Source organism: Sapajus apella, unplaced genomic scaffold, assembly GCF_009761245.1.
Source record: "Sapajus apella isolate SASKATOON/1434 unplaced genomic scaffold, GSC_monkey_1.0 scaffold62, whole genome shotgun sequence".
NCBI classification, from domain to species: domain Eukaryota; kingdom Metazoa; phylum Chordata; class Mammalia; order Primates; family Cebidae; genus Sapajus; species Sapajus apella.
In genome coordinates, this window is record NW_022437002.1 from 1,315,908 (window position 1) to 1,333,559 (window position 17,652).

The 17,652-nt window shown below is 47.4% G+C and overlaps 1 protein-coding gene and 2 long non-coding RNA genes across 7 annotated transcripts in view; 1 reads left to right on the plus strand and 2 right to left on the minus strand.

Annotated features, from left to right (window-relative positions):
• The window catches only part of LOC116529144, a 32,388-nt gene extending 16,981 nt beyond the window's left edge, over window positions 1–15,407 (plus strand). The window contains exons 2-3 of the long non-coding RNA XR_004259403.1: window positions 5,227–5,296; window positions 15,373–15,407. This is a non-coding gene — a long non-coding RNA (uncharacterized LOC116529144). The remainder of the gene's footprint in view (window positions 1–5,226; window positions 5,297–15,372) is intronic.
• Window positions 1–17,652, minus strand: part of MECR (mitochondrial trans-2-enoyl-CoA reductase) — a 48,758-nt gene that overhangs the window by 19,791 nt on the left and 11,315 nt on the right. For 2 of the 5 annotated variants that reach the window (XM_032246655.1, XM_032246654.1), the window contains exons 2-4: window positions 13,789–13,886; window positions 13,205–13,336; window positions 3,496–3,639 (exon numbers count right to left, since the gene is read on the minus strand). In XM_032246655.1, coding sequence (XP_032102546.1) covers window positions 3,496–3,639; window positions 13,205–13,336; window positions 13,789–13,886 — 374 coding nt within the window. Of the gene's footprint in view, window positions 1–3,495; window positions 3,640–13,204; window positions 13,337–13,458; window positions 13,676–13,788; window positions 14,014–17,652 lie in introns of those variants that run through there. The other 3 variants (XM_032246658.1, XM_032246657.1, XM_032246656.1) reach the window with 3 other exon arrangements.
• Window positions 14,058–17,652, minus strand: part of LOC116529145 — a 10,036-nt gene continuing 6,441 nt past the window's right edge. Inside the window, exon 3 of the long non-coding RNA XR_004259404.1 lies at window positions 14,058–14,068. This is a non-coding gene — a long non-coding RNA (uncharacterized LOC116529145). The remainder of the gene's footprint in view (window positions 14,069–17,652) is intronic.

Here is a 17,652-nt window from a genome sequence, read left to right on the forward strand (position 1 = left end):
TTTCGCTCTTGTTACCCAGGCTGGAGTGCAATGGCGTGATCTCGGCTCACTGCAACCTCCGCCTCCTGGGTTCAAGCAATTCTCCTACCTCAGCCTCCTGAGTAGCTGGGACTACAGGCCGCACCACTGTGCTCAGCTAATTTTTTTTTGTATTTTTAGTAGAGATGGGGTTTCACCATGTTGACCAGGATGGTCTCGATCTCTTGACCTAGTGATCCACCAGCCTCGGCCTCCCAAAGTGCTGGGATTACAGGCGTGAGCCACCACACCCAGCCCTCCCAACTTTTATGACCTCAAGTATGCTTTGGTTATTTCCTTGGTTTGCAATGTTTCCCTCCTTCTCTCTTCCTTCCTACTGAAATCCTGCAGATCTTTTGAAGCACAGCTCACGTGCAGCCTTCATGAAGCCTTCCTGGATTGTTCCCTCTATGTGCTCCCACCGTGCTCTGTGGGCCTCTCTATTAATGCACATACCATGGTCTGTCCCATCTTTACACTTCGTTGTATATAGGTCCATTTCTATCAGCAGCTTGGAGCTTCCTGAGAGGGAAGGGCCATGCCCTATTCCCCTCCGCAGTGTTTAATCAAGGCGCACTGCCTTGAAATGGGATTAGAGCTGCTCTGGAGAAACTGGCAGCCCCTGAAACAGGGTCCTACAGTTTTGTGGCAAAGCCCAGGTCTCGCTTTGGACCTGGCCATGGGGGAAGGCACTGTGGCATGCTGGGAAAAATGTGGGCTTTGGAATGAGACGGACCTGGGTGTGAGTCTCAGTTTCACTAATGATTGAGACTAAATGGATGGGGCAAGTCATGACCTCTGTGAACTTCAGTTTCCCTCCCTTAAAATGGCAGTCCTGGGAGCACCAATGAGGATGCCCCTGATTAGAGTCAGATGTATCGGGGCCGGGAAAGTGCTTTGTTGACTTTGAAATACTGTCTGGTTTTTGAAAGACAGCAGGGATGTGTCACACAATGGGCTGGAACTAGAGATAGAGGACTTCCTGGAAGAAGAATGCCCATTCTTCTTCACCAGGGGTCAATATACAGGTTGTCACCCGCTAGTGGATTATGAATCAATCTAGTTGGTTGCAAGCAGCAGTTTTTTTTTGAGACATAGTTTTGCTCTTGTTGCCCAGGCTGGAGTGCAATGGTGCGATCTTGGCTCACTGCAACCTCCACCTCCCGGGTTCAAGCGATTCTCGTGCCTCACCTCCTGAGTAGCTGGGATTACAGGCACCCACCACTGCGACCGGCTAATTTTTGTATTTTTAGTGGAGATGGGGTTTCACCATGTTGGTTAGGCTGGTCTTGAACTCCTCACCTTAGGTGATCTGCCTGCCTCTGCCTCTCAAAGTACTGGGATTATAGGTGTGAGCCACCACGTCTGGCTGCAGCATTTTTTTAAAAGTTGAAATTGAGAAGAGAATAAAATATAACAGAGTATGTCACACATAGTAAGGGTATTTCATGAAACTTTGGTTTCTATTATATATATATATATATATATATATATATATATATATATATATTACCATTTGTATAAACTGATCACAATGTAAAATGTATTTCTTACCATGTGTCAAGATGCTAAGTTTATTCAACATTGCTCTAGTTTGTGCTGCATCAGCCTTGAATTAGTGAAGTGGAGCGATGCGCAGTGGGGACTCAGGGCGGGCAGCGTTGAAATGCCTAGATCTGTCTACCACAGCTGCAGCCCAAATGGGAGGTGGCTTCAGGGCATGGGACGCAGGCAAACAAAGCGTCTGCTGCACTAGGACTCCAGCAACGGTCCCTGGTCACAGACACTGGTTTTTTCCACCAAAGGCTCCCAGGGCCCCTCTGACACAGTTCTGAGAAACCTGTATTTCTCATTGTGGGAGCTGGCATCGGCTTTTAGCCAGGCCTTCGCCAGTGGCTGGGCACCAAGTTTCATCACACTCCAACAGCTCTTCGCCTCAGTTTCCTTACTGGCACAAGAGGTGGCTTGGGTGATTTCTACAGTCACCGAGGCTCAGGGATGTGCATAGTGTGCAGAGGCAGCCCAGGGGGTTAATGCCCTTAGGGCAACCCTTAAACATAGGGCATGAGAATTAGTGGAAAACTGTCCCAGCCTCCCATCATTCAAGGGTTCTTTTTTTTGTTTGTTTTTTGTTTTTTTGAGATGGAGTCTCGCTCTGTTGTCCAGGCTGGAGTACTGTGGCATGATCTATACTCACCACCACCTAGCCTTGCCCAGCCTTGACAGTTAATTCTGTGGTGGGGTCTATGGGAGTCTTCAGAGGGCCCTCAGCAAGACTAAGCAGGCCGGGCGCTGTGGCTCACGCCTGTAATCCCAGCACTTTGGGAGGCTGAGGTGGGCGGATCACAAGGTCAGGAGTTCGAGGCCAGCCTGGCCAATATAGCAAAAGCCTGTCTCTACTAAAAATATAAAAATTAGCCAGGCATGGTGGCAGCCACCTGTAGTCCTAGCTATGTGGGAGGCTGAGGCAGAATCACTTGAACCTGGGAGGCAGAGGTTGCAGTGAGCCGAGATTGAACCACTGCATTCCAGCCTGGTGACAGAGCGAGACTCTGTCTCAAAAACTAGACTGAGAGTAGTTGCCTGCAGCAGTAACTGGGCTTCATAAGCTTTACCACCATCTCTATCTGGCTCTCCCCACTCCCACTCATTTCTGCTTCTCAAACAAACTGTCTGTACCCAGTCCGAGTCTTTGGCTCTGCTTTCAGGGAAACTCAAATAAAACACTTGGCTAGCTGATCTCATGCAAATAGTTTACCTCTCTGGACTTCGGCTTCCCCATTTATGAACAGAAAGAAGAGTAAAAGCAGTGGAACGTCTCTGCACTGTTTGCCCAGCACTGTGTTCCGTGTTACACTGCAGTCTTTCACCCTCCATGCTCTGTATCTCCATTTTACACAAGAAAAATCTGATGATTTGAGAGGTGAATTCACAATCAGTGAAAGGTGCAGCCTGGGGTCAGACCCAGATTGTCTGCCAGAGCGTGAGCTCTTAACCAATGAGGATACCAACCTCACCGCACTGCTTTGAAGATTTAATGCACTCAATGGGAATAATGCCTGCAAAGGCACTTATGTGAACTCAAACGTGCTATGTAAATGCTGAATGGAATTATTAACACTAAGTTCAGCGTTTTACTGAAAACACAGGGACTGTATCTATCTTGTCTGGCTTTGTATCCCCAGAGCTTAGCACAGCTCAACGCATTTTTGCTGAATGAGAGAATTCAATCCCAAGCTCTAGAGAATGTGACCCTGTTGCAGTTTTCGAGAGTGTATTCCTCATGAGGTTTCAGCATGTTTTCTAGGAACCAAGCTAACATCTTTCTAAGTGAAAGCAACAACATTCACCCAGGTTAGGGGTCCACTGCCCCCTCATACCCTTCACCTTGCAAGTTCTCCTGGCCTTGGGGTCAGGATTTGGGTGGCACCCCAGTTGGGAGACCCTGGCCTGCTCCCCCAACCTGTCGGTTCCTACCTGGCTGCAGCTGCTCGAAGTCCATCAACATCCTGTAGGCTGTGCAGGGGTTGACACCCAGGGTGGCAGCACTCTCAAGAGGGATGTCACTCGGAACTTGGATCAGTGCTTCCTCGCTGAACACGGCCTCGGTCCGCCAGGTTCCTGAGTCAGGGGATGAGGCCAGAATCATAAGGAAGGAGCCCTGTGCACATTCAACCCCAGCTCACCCTCTCTGGTGAATGGGCATCCAGGATAGTGGACTTCAAGTAATGCTTAGAAAAAGAAGAAAATCTGGATGTTCCTCTGAATGTCTGAGACCTCGTGATAATTCCGCAAAATAGATTGCTATTCTTTTTTGTTTTATGGAGACAAAGTCTCGCTCCATAGCCGAGGCTGCAGTGCAATGGTGCGATCTTGGCTCACTCCAACTTCTGCCTCCTGGGCTCAAGTGATTCTCATAGCGCAGCTCCTTGAGTAGCTGGGATTACACGTGTGCACCTCTCTACCTGTCTAATTTATGTATTTTTAGTGGAGACATGGTTTTGCCTTGTTGGTCAGGCTGGCCTTGAACTCCTGGCCTCAGGTGAGCCTCCTGCCTTGGCTTCCCAAAGTGCTGGGATTACGTGCATAAGCCACTGTGCCCGACCTAAAATAGGTAATCTTATCTTAAACTATCTTACTACTAGTCTTTATCTCCATTTTACACAATAAAAATCTGATGATTTGAGAGGTGAATTCATAGTCAGTGAAAGGTGCAGCCTGGGGTCAGACCCAGGTTGTCTGCCCAGAGCGTGAGCTCTTAACCAACGAGGATACCAACCTCACCACACCGCTTTGAAGATTTAAAAATTTACATGTAGTAAAAATGGGGTGTGGTGGCTCACGCCTATCACATCAGCACTGTGGGAGGACCACTTGAGGTCAGGAGCTCAGGACCAGCCTGGGCAACACAGTGAGACCTTGTCTCTACAAAAAATTAAAAAGAAAAAATTAGCTGGGCATAATGGATTCCCCTGTAGTCCTGGCTTTTCATGAGGCTGAGGTAGGAGGATTGCTTGAGCCCAGTAATTCGAAGACACAGTGAGCTATGATTGTGTGACTGCACTCCAGCCTGGGTGACACAGCAAGACCCTGCCTCAAAAAAACTCAAAAAACAGAAAACAAACCAAAACAAAAAATTCCAAATGCCATTGTATGGGTGATTCAGAGAGGTTGCTTCTCTGACTTACCAATAGATATAGCTAATGTCACAGTGCAGGTAGTTAACGACCTCAAACTACTGCAATCTAAGGGTAAGATACTAGTAGCATTACCACCAGGGCAGGAGAAGCTGAGAAAACCCCCCTTTCCTATACAGTCTTCATTCTTCTCAACCAGGGCAGGTTGACTCAGGTGGTTTTAGGGAACAAAGCAAGAAAGTAGAAGTGGGCCGGGCGCGGTGGCTCACGCCTGTAATCCCAGCACTTTGGGAGGCCGAGGCAGGTGAATCATAAGGTCAGGAGAGCGAGACCATCCCGGCTAACACAGTGAAACCCCGTCTTTCCTAAAAATACAAAAATTAGCTGGACGTGCTGGCACGTGCCTGTAATCCCAGCTGCTCGGGAGGCTGAGGCTGGAGAATCACTTGAACCTGGGAGGTGGAGGTTGCAGCGAGTCAAGATTGCGCCACTGCACTCCAGCATGGGTGATAGAGCAAGACTCTGTCTCAAAAAACAAAAGAGAAAAGAAAAGAAAAAAAGGCCGGGCAAGGTGGCTCATGCCTGTAATCCCAGCAGTTTGGGAGGCCGAGGCAAGTGGATCACCAGATCAAGAGATCGAGGTGCTACCCACTCAGAGCATACAAAGAACACCGTAGGCAGGGGATGCAGCTAATGCAGACGTTGCAGCAGGACAGACACAGGACTGGGATGGGATGACTGCACGGCAGGGCAGAGAGTGACGGGAAGAGCAGCCTGAGACATGGCTGGCCTGGCTGATGCGGCAGAGGCTGGGCAGGCGATGTTAAGACTTTCAGAATCCTGACCCACAGTCACCATGGGTTCCGCTGTGAATTCATACATATACATACATGAATATGTATGTAACATAAGCCCGTGTTTCACAAAATACTTACCCTTACTATGTGTGAGGTACTCTGCTACTTTTTATTCTTTTGTGCTCAACTTTCATTTTAAAAAGTGCTGGCCAGGAGCAGTGGCTCATGCACATAATCCCAGCACTTTGGGAGGCTGAGGTGGGCAGATCACCTGAGGTCAGGAGTTCCAGACCAGCCTGACCAACAAAGAGAAACCCCTATCTCTACTAAAAATACAAAAATTAGCCAGGTGGCTGGGTGTGGTGGCTCGTGCCTGTAATCCCAGCACTTTGGGAGACTGAGGTGGACGGATCACGAGGTCAGGAGTTCGAGACTAGCCTGGCCAACATAGTGAAACCCTGTCTCTACTAAAAACACAAAAATTAGCTGGGCGTGGCGGCATGTTCCTGTAGTCCCAGCTTCTCAGGAGGCTAAGTCAGGAGAATCACTTGGATCCGGGAGGTGGAGGTTGCAGTGAGCCAAGACCATGCCATGTGCTCCAGCCTGGGTGACAGAGCAAGACTCTGTCTCAAAAATAAAAATAAAATAAAAAATAAATAAATTAGCCGGGTGTGTTGGTGTATGCCTGTAATCCCAGCTACTTGGGAGTCTGAGGCAGGAGAATCGCTTGAACCCGGGAGGGGGAGGTTGCACTGAGCGGAGACCACACCATTGCACACCAGGCTGGGCAACAAGAGTGAGATTCCGTCTCAAAAAAAAAAAAAAAAAAAAAAAAGTGCTATTTGCAACTCACTAGATTGATTTCTCGAATGGGTCACAACCTGCAGTACAAAAACATGACCTCGGTGCCGTGGTATGGAGGGCTGATCTTGTTTTAGTGAATGAGTGAGTGAGAAGCCCCTAACAAGCTTTAAGAGGAGGCTGAGATGATCTGATGTCTGCTTTAAGATCACTTTATTGCTAGGTGAAGACTGTGGGGTGGGGAGGGGAAGCATGAAAGTGGGAGGTCTTTGCGGGGGTTGAGGTATGAGGTGATGGCTGCCTGGACAGGGGTTTTGGCAGTGGGGATAAGGAAGAGAAGATGGATTCGAGTTATGTTTTAAAGATAGAATCAATAGGATTTGGTGAGGACTGGGTGAAGGATCTGCACTCACGCAGGCAGGGCCTTGTATGAAGAAGAGGTGAAGAGGGTAGGCCTTGGAGTCAGGCAGAGAGACTCCAGCCTTTGTTCCACTGTGTCCTCACTATATCATCTTAGGGAAATTACCTGGAGCCTTGTTGGCTCAGTGTCTGGTCACTGTGGCAGGTTGGGGCCGTTGGCCTATGCTTCTAAAGCTCTCAGGTGTGCCTGCTCACTATCCCGTTGCTGGGATTCTCATGGTGTCCTGGTCCTACGCGGTTCAGTTGTGGGAAGCAGGGGGCAGGATGGGTAATCACTAATTGTGCTACAGGAAATGGGGATGTCAATGTGAGCTTTAGGGACCAGGAACTGGAGATGGGAGGCAGGAACACTTTTTATTAAAGGCTGTGTCAATCCTAGAGTAGGTCTATGGCTGAGAAAATAAGACTGAAAAGGCGAAGGATCCCTCCGGAATCCAGAAGTGCCCCAGCATCCTGTGGGCTTCCCCCAGACTGGTGTTCAAATCATTGTTCCCATTCATCTCAGCTAACATTTACTGCACTCTACGCCATACCAAATGCTTAGTGCAGGGCTTTCCATGTATGATATCCAGGGTCTTTTCTAATTCCCCATATGGCACGACAATGGAAATCCAGCCCTTGATATGGATTTCTGGGGCTTAGGAGTCCCTAATCCTTTTCTCAAGAGACTCTGGGTGGGAGGGGGGCAGCACCCATGGTCAGAGACTAGGGCTTTCAGGTTTCAAGTAGAACTCTTAGGCTTGAAGTTGGAGAGACCTGCTTAAAAACCCCGGCTCTGCCACTCACTGTTGGGTGACTCTGAATGATCACCTCGCTTTTTTTGAATTTCCATTTTCCTAATCTGTGAGATGCAGAGAATAACACTTATATCATAGTGTAAAGATTACACTAAATGACAGTTGTACAGACTATCACAATGTCCTGTGCACAGTGGGTGTGTAACACACATCGTTATATCATAAAGTGAAGATTAAACTAAATGACATTTGTACAGAGACTATCACGACGTCCTGTGCACAGTCGGTGTGTAACACACATCATATATCATAGTGTGAAGATTAAACTAAATGACATTTGTACAGACTATCACAACGTCTTGTGCACAGTGGGTGTGTAACACACATCGTTTTTCTTTAATGATACTAATTCCCAGACCTTAGCTCTGAGGATTCCCAAGTCCTCACTCACATGCAACTGACCCTTAACCATCTCCATTATCTAACTTGGGGGTCAGCAAACTGTGGCCTGGGGGCCAAATCTGGCTCACCACTTGTTTTTGTAAATAGCGTTTTTCTGTTTTGAGACAAGAATCTTCCTCTGTTGCCCAGGTTGGAGTGTGGGTGCGCTGACTCCACCTCAGCTGACTGCAAACTCTGCTTCCTGGCCTCAAGCTATCCTTCCATGTCAACCTCTCCAGTGGCTGGGACTACAGGTGTGTGTCACCACACCTGGATAATTTTTTGTAGAGATATACTTTCACCAAGCTGCCCAGGCTGTTCTTGAACTCTTGGACTCAAGCAATCTGCCCGCCTCGGCCTCCCATGCTGGGATTACAGGCATGAGCCATCGCACCCGGTCCTGTAATAAAGTTTTACTGCAACACAGCCGTGCTCCCTCACTTGTTCATATATTGTGTATGGTTGTTTACAATAGTAGAGTTGGGTAGCCACAAAGATGGTATAGCCTACAAAGCCTAAAATATTTACTATTTGGCCCTTTAAGTTAAAACTTTGCCAACTCCTGATCTAATGCATATAGAAATTTGGCATTTGCAAAGATCACTACATATATTCTCTCAGTTGAGTTGCATAAGAGTCTGTTGAGACACACTAGGCAGTGACTATTAGTCCCATTTTCGAGATGAAAAAACTGAGGCTCAAGGTAGCTGTGACTTACATCAGGCCATAGAGTGCTGGAAAGAGAACCTGCCCCTGATTCCAAAGCCAGTGCTCTTTCTACTGCTCTGTGCTTCCTTGGGAAGGTTTTGCATATTTCCCAAGGAGAAAGTCAGTTGGCAAAGATCGATCCACACCATCTGGTCTAGTCTCCCCTGGGATTGGCTGCACGTGGGAGAAGGCTGGCTGTGGGCTTAGCAACATCTGGGCAGCTCAGAACCATGAAAAATGACCAAGCTGTGGCCAGCTGAGAACTTCTGTGTTTAACAGTTGCCACTCTTACTAAATGGCAGTCATCACGAGAAGAAAGACCATGTTTGTTCACTGCTGCGTCTTCGAGTCCAGCATGCTGCAGGTGCTCACAAAATGTTTACTGAATACACTGAGTTAATTGCAGTCCTCACAATTATTAAATCCTCATCCTCTCTGGCTGGCACCTTGTTAAAAGACTCACCTTTTGGCTGGGTGTGGTGGCTCATGCCTGTAATCTCAGCACTTTGGAAGGCCAAGGTGAGCAGATCACCTGAGGTCAGAAGTATGAGACCAGCCTAGCCAACATGATGAAACCCCGTCTCTACTAAAAACACAAAAATTACTGGGTGTGGTGGTGGCTGCCTGTAATCCCAGCTACTCAGGCGGGTAAGGCAGGAGAACTGCTTGAACCTGGGAGGCAGAGGTTGCAGTGAGCCAAGATTGCGCCAACCTGGGCAACAGAGCGAGACTCTGTCTCAAAAGAAAAAAAAAAAAAAGAATCACCTTTTCTCCAGGGAGGAGTCCCTGTTCTGGGCACCCACCCCCCTGCCACATGTATAATTACCCGTACACCGGCACACCTATAATTACCCACATACCTGGCAGATGCCGTTTATTTTTCTCTGCTCCAAACTCTAAGTATTGCCAAGTCCTGTTACATTAGCTTGACTCCACGCTCTCTTCTCCAGCCCTATGGCACTGTCTTGTTCAGATCCTTCATTATCTGAAGCCTGAGTTGTTTGCCCACCTCCTCACTGGCTTTCTGCCTCCACCCTCCGCCTTTCCAGACCAATGGTTTCCAGACCATTCTCTGTATTGTGCAAATCCTGGCAAATCATTCCTCTTAACTCTCCGTTGGTACCCCTTGCACAGTGGATGCAGGCCCACCGTGACCCAGCCCAGCCTACCTTTCCAGCTCCATCTCCCTTCTCTCCCACTCCCACCCAGGAGCCAGCCACCCTGAGCTACCTGTAGTTCTCTACCAGTGCTGTGCCTTCTCTCATCACTTCCATTCACACATGCTCTGCTCCCTGCCTGGGAAGCCCCACTGGCTGCACTCCAGCAGGTCTTCCAGACTGAGTTCGAGCATCACTTCTCTGGGTAGCTTTTCTTAAGGCTTTCCAAGATAGAGGACTCTTGTCTTTGTGTCAATCCTGTGATTATAGCACTTGTACTACTGTATTGTATTAAGTGTTGTTCTTCCATTCCTGGGCCTCCCACTGCCAGCCAAGAGCACTCTGACGGCAGGAGCTATCTGGCCATCCTGACAGGACCTTCACTCAGCACAGGGGCTACCCCAAAGCACTGGCATCAGGATCCAGTGAATCCTTGCAGCTCTCCATTTCCTCGAACCGCTGAGCTCTTTCACCACTAGGTGGGTGCAGGGGATGGTGGAGCCATTCTCGGCAGCCTCCCTGAGCTCAGAAAGCAAAGAGCTTGTAGTGACTCCTGTTACTGTTTTTCCCTGCCTGGTATCTTTTTCTTTCTACAGGTGCACCTTCCTAATCTCTGGGGCTCACAACCACAAGGCCCCACCCCACCCCAGGGGACTGCTTCAGAGATGGGCAAGGCCCATTCAGGGCCCTTCTGGGCGATAGATATGGCTGTGGGGGAAATGACTGTGGAGGATGTGCTCATTTGCTTGTTTTTAGGGTGATATGAACCTCGGGCTGCTGGTGGCCATCTATGAGAGTGGATCTGAATTCCAACTCCATCATTTTTGGCTGGGTGACCTTGGACAAATTGCTTGACAGTTTACAGTTTTCCTTTGCATTTCCTGTTGTATAACCTGCAAAATGGGAATGATGGAGTATCCACCTCACGTTGTGGGAACAATTGAGTTAACACACATGAAGTGCTTAAAGCAGTGCCTGGCACAAAGAGAGTGGCCAGTAAGTACTTGTTGCTTTGATTATATCAATATGTGGGGAGATCTCATCTAAGGACAAGGTGAGAGACACTTTTTGGATCAACTGAACCCGAGGCTTTCAATCTGTTACACTTAACAGTTCCACAAATCAATTAACTTCATCTCTTTTTTTTGAGATGGAGTCTCACTCTGTTGCCCAGGTTGGAGTACATGATCACTGCAACATCCTCCTGTGTTCAAGTGATACTCCTGCCTCAGCCTCCCGAGTAGCAGGGACTACAGGTGTGTGCCACCATGCCTGGCGAATTTTTGTATTTTTAGCACAGACAGGGTTTCACTATGTCGGCCAGCCTGGTCTCAAAGTCCTGACCTCAGGTGATCTGCCTGCCTTAGCCTCCCAAAGTGCTGGGATTACAGGCATGAGCCACTGTGCCCAACCTTAACATTATCTTCTTCTTCTTTTTTTTTTTTTTTTTGAGATGGAGTCTCGCTCTGTTGCCCAGGCTGGAGGGCAGTGGCATGATCTCGGCTCACTGCAACTTCTGCCTCCTGACTTCAAGCAATTCTCCTGCCTCAGCCTCCCGAGTAGCTGGGACTACAGGCGCATGCCACCACACCTGGCTAACTTTTGTATTTTTAGTAGAGACGGTTTCACCCTGTTGGCCAGGCTGGTCTCAAACTCCTGACCTCAGATGATCCACCTGCCTTGACCTCTCAAAGTGCTGGGATTATAGGCATGGGACACCATGCCTAGCCAACTTCTTTTTTTAAAGCAAGTTTGAACTGGGACTATGTAAGTTACAACCCAGAAGATCCTAACACTGGTACGTGTAGTGGGAACCCAGGAGAAAGAATCTAGTGGGCACTCTCATCTTGCTGTTTGAGTTTGGCCAGGGCTTTACTTCTCAAGCTTCAGTTTATGTCTGATGGGTGGATAATACCTGCCCTGCTTCCCTCTTGTAGCTGCTGTGAGGATCTATGTGTATAACAGATGTGCCTCAAAAACTGTTAAATGCTAAAAAACAAAACTCACCTATGACTCCTTACGATATATCAAAGAAAATCCTACTCATTAGCTTGGCTTGGGCAGAGCCTTAGCCCATGTGGACCCAAGCTACCTTTTAAAAAAAAAATAGAGACAGGGTCTCACTCTGTTACCTGGGCTGGAGTGTAATGGTGTGATCATAGCTCAGTGTAACCTGGAACTCCTGGGCTCAAGTGATGGAACCTACCTTTCTGGCTTTCTTTCTGACTTGCGCAATCCTCTCCCATATGCAAACCCTCTGCTGAGGCTGCAATGGATTTTCCACCACTTCCCAATCTCACTTTTGTGTCTTTGCTCATTTTACATCCTCCACATGAAATGACTTTTGGCTCATCTCTGTGTATAAACAAAATTCAGGCTGGGCAGTGGCTCACGCCTGTAATCCTAACACTTTGGGAGGCTAAGGTGGGTGGGTCACCTGAGGTCAGGAGTTCGAGACCAGCCTGGCCAACAAGATGAAACCCCTTCTCTACTAAAAATACAAAAATTAGTCAGGTGTGGTGGTGTGCGCCTGTAATCCTAGCTACTTGGGAGGCTGAGGCAGGAGAATTGCTTGAACCCAAGAAGCAGAGGTTGCAGTGAGCTGAGATCTTGCCACTGTGCTCCAGCCCGGGCGACAGAGTGAGACTTTGGAAAAAAACAAAACGAGGCTGGGTGAGGTGGCTCACGCCTATAATCCCAGCACTTTGGGAAGCTGAAGTGGGCGGATCAGCTGAGGTCAGGAGTTCAAGATCAGCCTGGCCAACATGGTAAAACTCTGTCTCTATTAAATATATAAAAATTAGCTGGGTGTGGTAGCTCATGTCTGTAATCCCAGCTACTCAGGAGGCTGAGGCATGAGAATTGCTGGAACCCAGGAGGTGGAGGAGTGAGCTGAGATCACACCACTGCACTCCAGCCTGGGCGACAGTGAGACTCAGTCTCAAACAAAACAAAACAAAACAACAAAAAAACCCCACAAAACAAAACAAAATTCGTCCTTCAAAGGTCCAGTCCAATGAAGCCCTCTCCATGAGGAATTTTCTGATCCTTCCCCAAGACTGCTTCCCTCACACACATACACATGCACACAGAGAGAAGCCAGATGTGCCTTCTGTTTCCTGTGAACTTCAGCACTCCCTTTATTATTGGGTCCAGGTTTAAATATTTCTTTGGTTAGGTATGAGTCTCCTGGAGGGCAGGGACCAGATATCTAACTGTATTCTCTGTTGTACCACGCAGCAGGGATTTAGGGATTCTGAGAATTAGCTATAATCAACGTGGGCCAGAGGAGATAAGAACACATGTGTATCACCTCCAGAGCAAACAGAATTTTTTTCTCCTTTAGCTTCCACCCCTGCTGGAGGCAGGTATATGGACATAATAATAAAACCTGCATTACTCAGATACACTAAGCCAAGTGGATGTCTACAGTTGGTGAAATAGCATTTGGAAGAGCAAAAAGGCGGCTGACACCTGGAAAAACTCACCCAAACCAGCATTTGCAGGAATCACCCAGTCTCCTGGCTTTAGCCCGGTCACACTGCTGCCCACCGCTACCACCTGGGCAACACCTTCGTTCCCTCCAACAGCAGGCAGTTCAGGAAGGAGGCCGTAGTTTCCTGAGGGAGAAGAGCATGAAAAGGTCAAACAGTGATGTCTGGGCAGTGAAAGAGCATGGACTTGAGTCCAGGCCATCCTATGCCTGATCTGGGATCTGCTTTGGACTGTCTGCATAACCAACCTCTGAGCCTTAGCTTGCTTGTCTGTATAGGGGGGCAATATTCTTTGGTGTTCATGGTTATTATGAAGATCAGGTAACACACAAAATGAGATCAGCATGTCGCCGGCACTTCACAATGCTTGCTTTACTCCCCACTGCCAACGTCTCAAAAAAGCCTCACATTCCAGAAAAGGGAGGCCAGACAGGGCTGACACAGCCTGCAGACGGCTCATCTGGAGAACAGCTGCGGCTAATCACAGGCATTTCACACCCACACCTGAGGAGGAATGAAAACGAGGTGGCAGCTGAGCAAAAAAGCCAATTAACATAAGCCACAGAAACCAAGGTTACCTTGGATCATATTTATGTCAGATGGATTGATAGGGGCCGCCAGCATCTTCACGAGGACGTCTGATCCTCCCACAGCAGCTAGCTCCAGGTTCTTCAGTCTAAGCACAAAGCCAAAGGGAGATGTTCATGTCACCCAGGCTAGATTGGGCGTTTCGCTCCAATCATCTCCCCAAAGTAGGTCAGCCAAGATTTCTGAGCTGCCACGTGTGCCCAGGAATAACGGATCTGCTATAAAAGAGAGGTGCCATAAGAAATCAACACAGGAGGCCGGGTATGGTGGCTCATGCCTGTAATCCCAGCACTTTGAGAGGCCGAGACAGGTGGATCTGAGGTCAGGTGTTCGAGACCAGCCTGGCCAACATGGCGAAACCCCATCTCTACTAAAATACAAAAATTAGCCAGGAATGGTGGTGGGCACCAGTAATCCCAGCTACTCGGGAGGCTGAGGCAGTATAATCACCTGAACGTGGGAGGCAGAGGTTGTAGTGAGCTGAGTTTGCATCACTGCACTCCAGTGTGGGGGACAAAACAAGACTTCATCTCAAAAAAAAAAAAAAAAAATCAACACAGGATACAGGTTGACTCTCATTAATTGAAAGTGGAAATTCACAGTGGTCTTTCAACCCCATAGCCCATTCTGGGACAGGAAACTTCTGCTGGCCTACACACGCCGTGTTTCCCCAAACTTGCTTGGTTATAAGAATTACCTGGTGTTTTTATGAATATAAATTATCAGGTCCATCTCTGATCTACTGAGCCAGAATCTCCAGATGAGGACACCCCCAAGTAGTTCTTACCAACGGAGTATCTGGGAAATCCCAGGCTAGCTGACGTGTCCTCCACCTGTTTGATTTTATTCTTGGTCCTAACATATATAGGGGAGAGGAGATATTTCTGTTAGTTGCAGAGTGTGGGGGTAATGGAGAGATGGCCTACATAGTTCACAAAGAACTCCCTGGTTGGCTGTGATTCACTCTGAGTGATGCCCCTTCTGGAGGAGGATTCTTGTCTCGCAGAAACAACGCTGGGTGGAGGGGTGAGGGTCCAGGGTGTAAAGCTCCACCGTGAGATGCCTGGGTCACCATGGGTAAGTTTCTTTTCTGCTCTAGACCTCTGGTTCTCCATTTGTAAAACAAGTTGGGGTGGTGTTTTGGACTTGATCCCCTCTGGGAGCCTCTTTTATGTTAAGTGTGTGGTAAGCCCCTCTGCTCATGGTGGGCCTTGGACACCAACCATATTTATCCCACCGAAACTTTGCTTAATGAGTAAAACCTGCAAGAAGGCTTTTGTGGGAGGCCAAGTGACAATGCCCTTCTGTTACTTTTGTTATTTCCAAAAAACTTTTAAAAAAAGGAGATCTGCCAACCAGATAGTGCCGGTCAGTGTACTAGACCCATGGGGCCTGTGACTTTTTATCACCAGAGACTGCTTTCTTTCTTTCTCCACACCCCTAAGATTTCATGACCCTCTGCCCAAATTCATTTATTAATAATTCATTTTTATGGCCGGGCACGGTGGCTCAAGCCTGTAATCCCAGCACTTTGGGAGGCCGAGGCGGGTGGATCACGAGGTCAAGAGATCGAGACCATCCTGGTCAACATGGTGAAACCCCGTCTCTACTAAAAATACAAAAAATTAGCTGGGCATGGTGGCGTGTGCCTGTAATCCCAGCTACTCAGGAGGCTGAGGCAGGAGAACTGCCTGAACCCAGGAGACGGAGGTTGCGATGAGCCGAGATCGCACCATTGCACTCCAGCCTGGGTAATAAGAGCGAAACTCCGTCTCAAAAAAAATAATAATAATAATAATAATAATTCATTTTTACTTACCCAAGACACATATAACTGCCAACAAGAGGTTCTTAGCATTAGGCAACAGTATCATCAAACTAAGCTGATGTAATTGCACCTACTTCCTGCAGAAATCCAATCTTTTAATTATACCGGACGCTTTATCTTGCAGTAAAAGTGTGATTTTCAATAAATGTTTTGTAATAGCCCGGCGTGGTGGCTCACGCCTGTAATCTCAGCATTTTGGGAGGCTGACGCAGGTGGATCATGAAGTTAGGAGGTCGAGACTAGCCTGGCCAACATAGTGAAACCCCATCTTTACTGAAAATACAAAACTTAGCTAGGTGTGGTGGCATGTGCCTGTAGTCCCAGCTACTCAGGAGGCTGAGGCAGAAGAATCACTTGAACTTGGGAGGTGGAGGTGGCAGTGAGCTGAGATTGTGCCACTGCACTCTAGCCTGGGTGACAGAGTAACAGTCCATTAAAAAAAAAAAGGAAATGTTTCGTACTAAGTAATAATGGAGACAGGTATTTATTATACACCAGGTCCTGGGCTAAGACCTTTAAATACACGATCTAAGATGCAACACTTCTATGAGGAAAATATTAATATACCCACACTATCAAGTAGGAAACAGAGGCTCCTAGGGATTATGAAATTTACACTGGGTAAGATAACTGCTAAGTGGCAGGGCTTATAATTTCAAAATTGGTGCACGCGTTAACTTTGCTCTATATTGGCATCCTAAAATTAGTTTGGAAATTCCCTCAACCACCTACAAGAACCCCTGAGGATCTGGGGACCCAAACTGGGAATCCCCATACTGGATCATGACCAAAATAAAGGAGGACACATCTTACCATGACTGAGAAACAGCTGCAAAAAACCAATATATAAACTCTACAGAAAATGGTTAACTAGGAAGGAGTTGATGACCAGGGGCAGAAAGAATACAGAAACGGCTTTTAAAAATAAGTATTAAGGAATATATGTATTTACACATAGCTGGGGGAGGGAAAGTCCTTGTAATAGTAATGACTACTGTTTATTTAGTGCTTACTGGTCAGCCACATTGCCAGCTTTCCTATTACAATAGCTCCCATACTATTGTTCTGCTTTTACAGCTGATGAACAAAAGCTGTAAGAGGTAAATAACTTGCTCACAACCACTAAAAGTAGCAAGCCCTTAGTAAGGGCAGTGAAATGAACACAGGCTGGGACCGGTTGCAGTTGCCCTATGGGGAGATGGAGGGACTGTTAACAGGTGGGCACCATGGCCTTCCTACCAGACTAAGCAAGGAGGCACCAGCCCAGATAGTAATGTCTCACTCTCGACCTGTGTATTAAGTCTGCATTCCAAAGAAAAATCCTGCGGATCACGAGGTCAAGAGTTTGAGACCAGCCTGGCCAACATGGAGAAACCTCACGTCTACTAGAAATACAAAAACTAGCTGGGTGTGCACCTGTAATCGCAGCTACTTGGGAGGCTGAGGCAGGAGAATCTGGAAGGCAGAGGTTGCAGTGAACCGAGATTGTGCCATTGCACTCCAGCCTGGGCGACAAGAGCAAGACTCTGTCTCAAAAAAGAAGAAAAAAAAAAAAGAAAAATCCTGCCCAGAGCAAGTGAATTTTTGACTAGCTGTCCTTTATATTATCCACAGTGCTTCTCTCCTGCATTTTCACAGATAATCAGAGTTTTTCTGTAAGCCGACAAAGTTCATGTGCTCAAGCTGTTTAAAGACATTTTTTTCTGCACATTTTCCATACAGTTTTCTTACAGCCCAGAATGTCTTTTCCACAGCTTCTCTATGAAGTGAGGAATTCAACTCATCCTTCAAGGCCCAGTTCAAAGTTTACTTCCCTTATGATATCTTTCAACCCTCATGCAGCCCAGAAAAAAAAAAAAAATCACTTGCTCGGTGCTCCCATTGTACAGAATTATATAACATGTTATTTAAGACTATCTCACGGTTTACTAATTTTTAGTTTGTGAAGCCTTTTCATACATTTTTGTCAATTGATCAGGACAAGAGAGAGATTCACAATCCCTTTTCTTTCTTTTTTTTTTTTTTT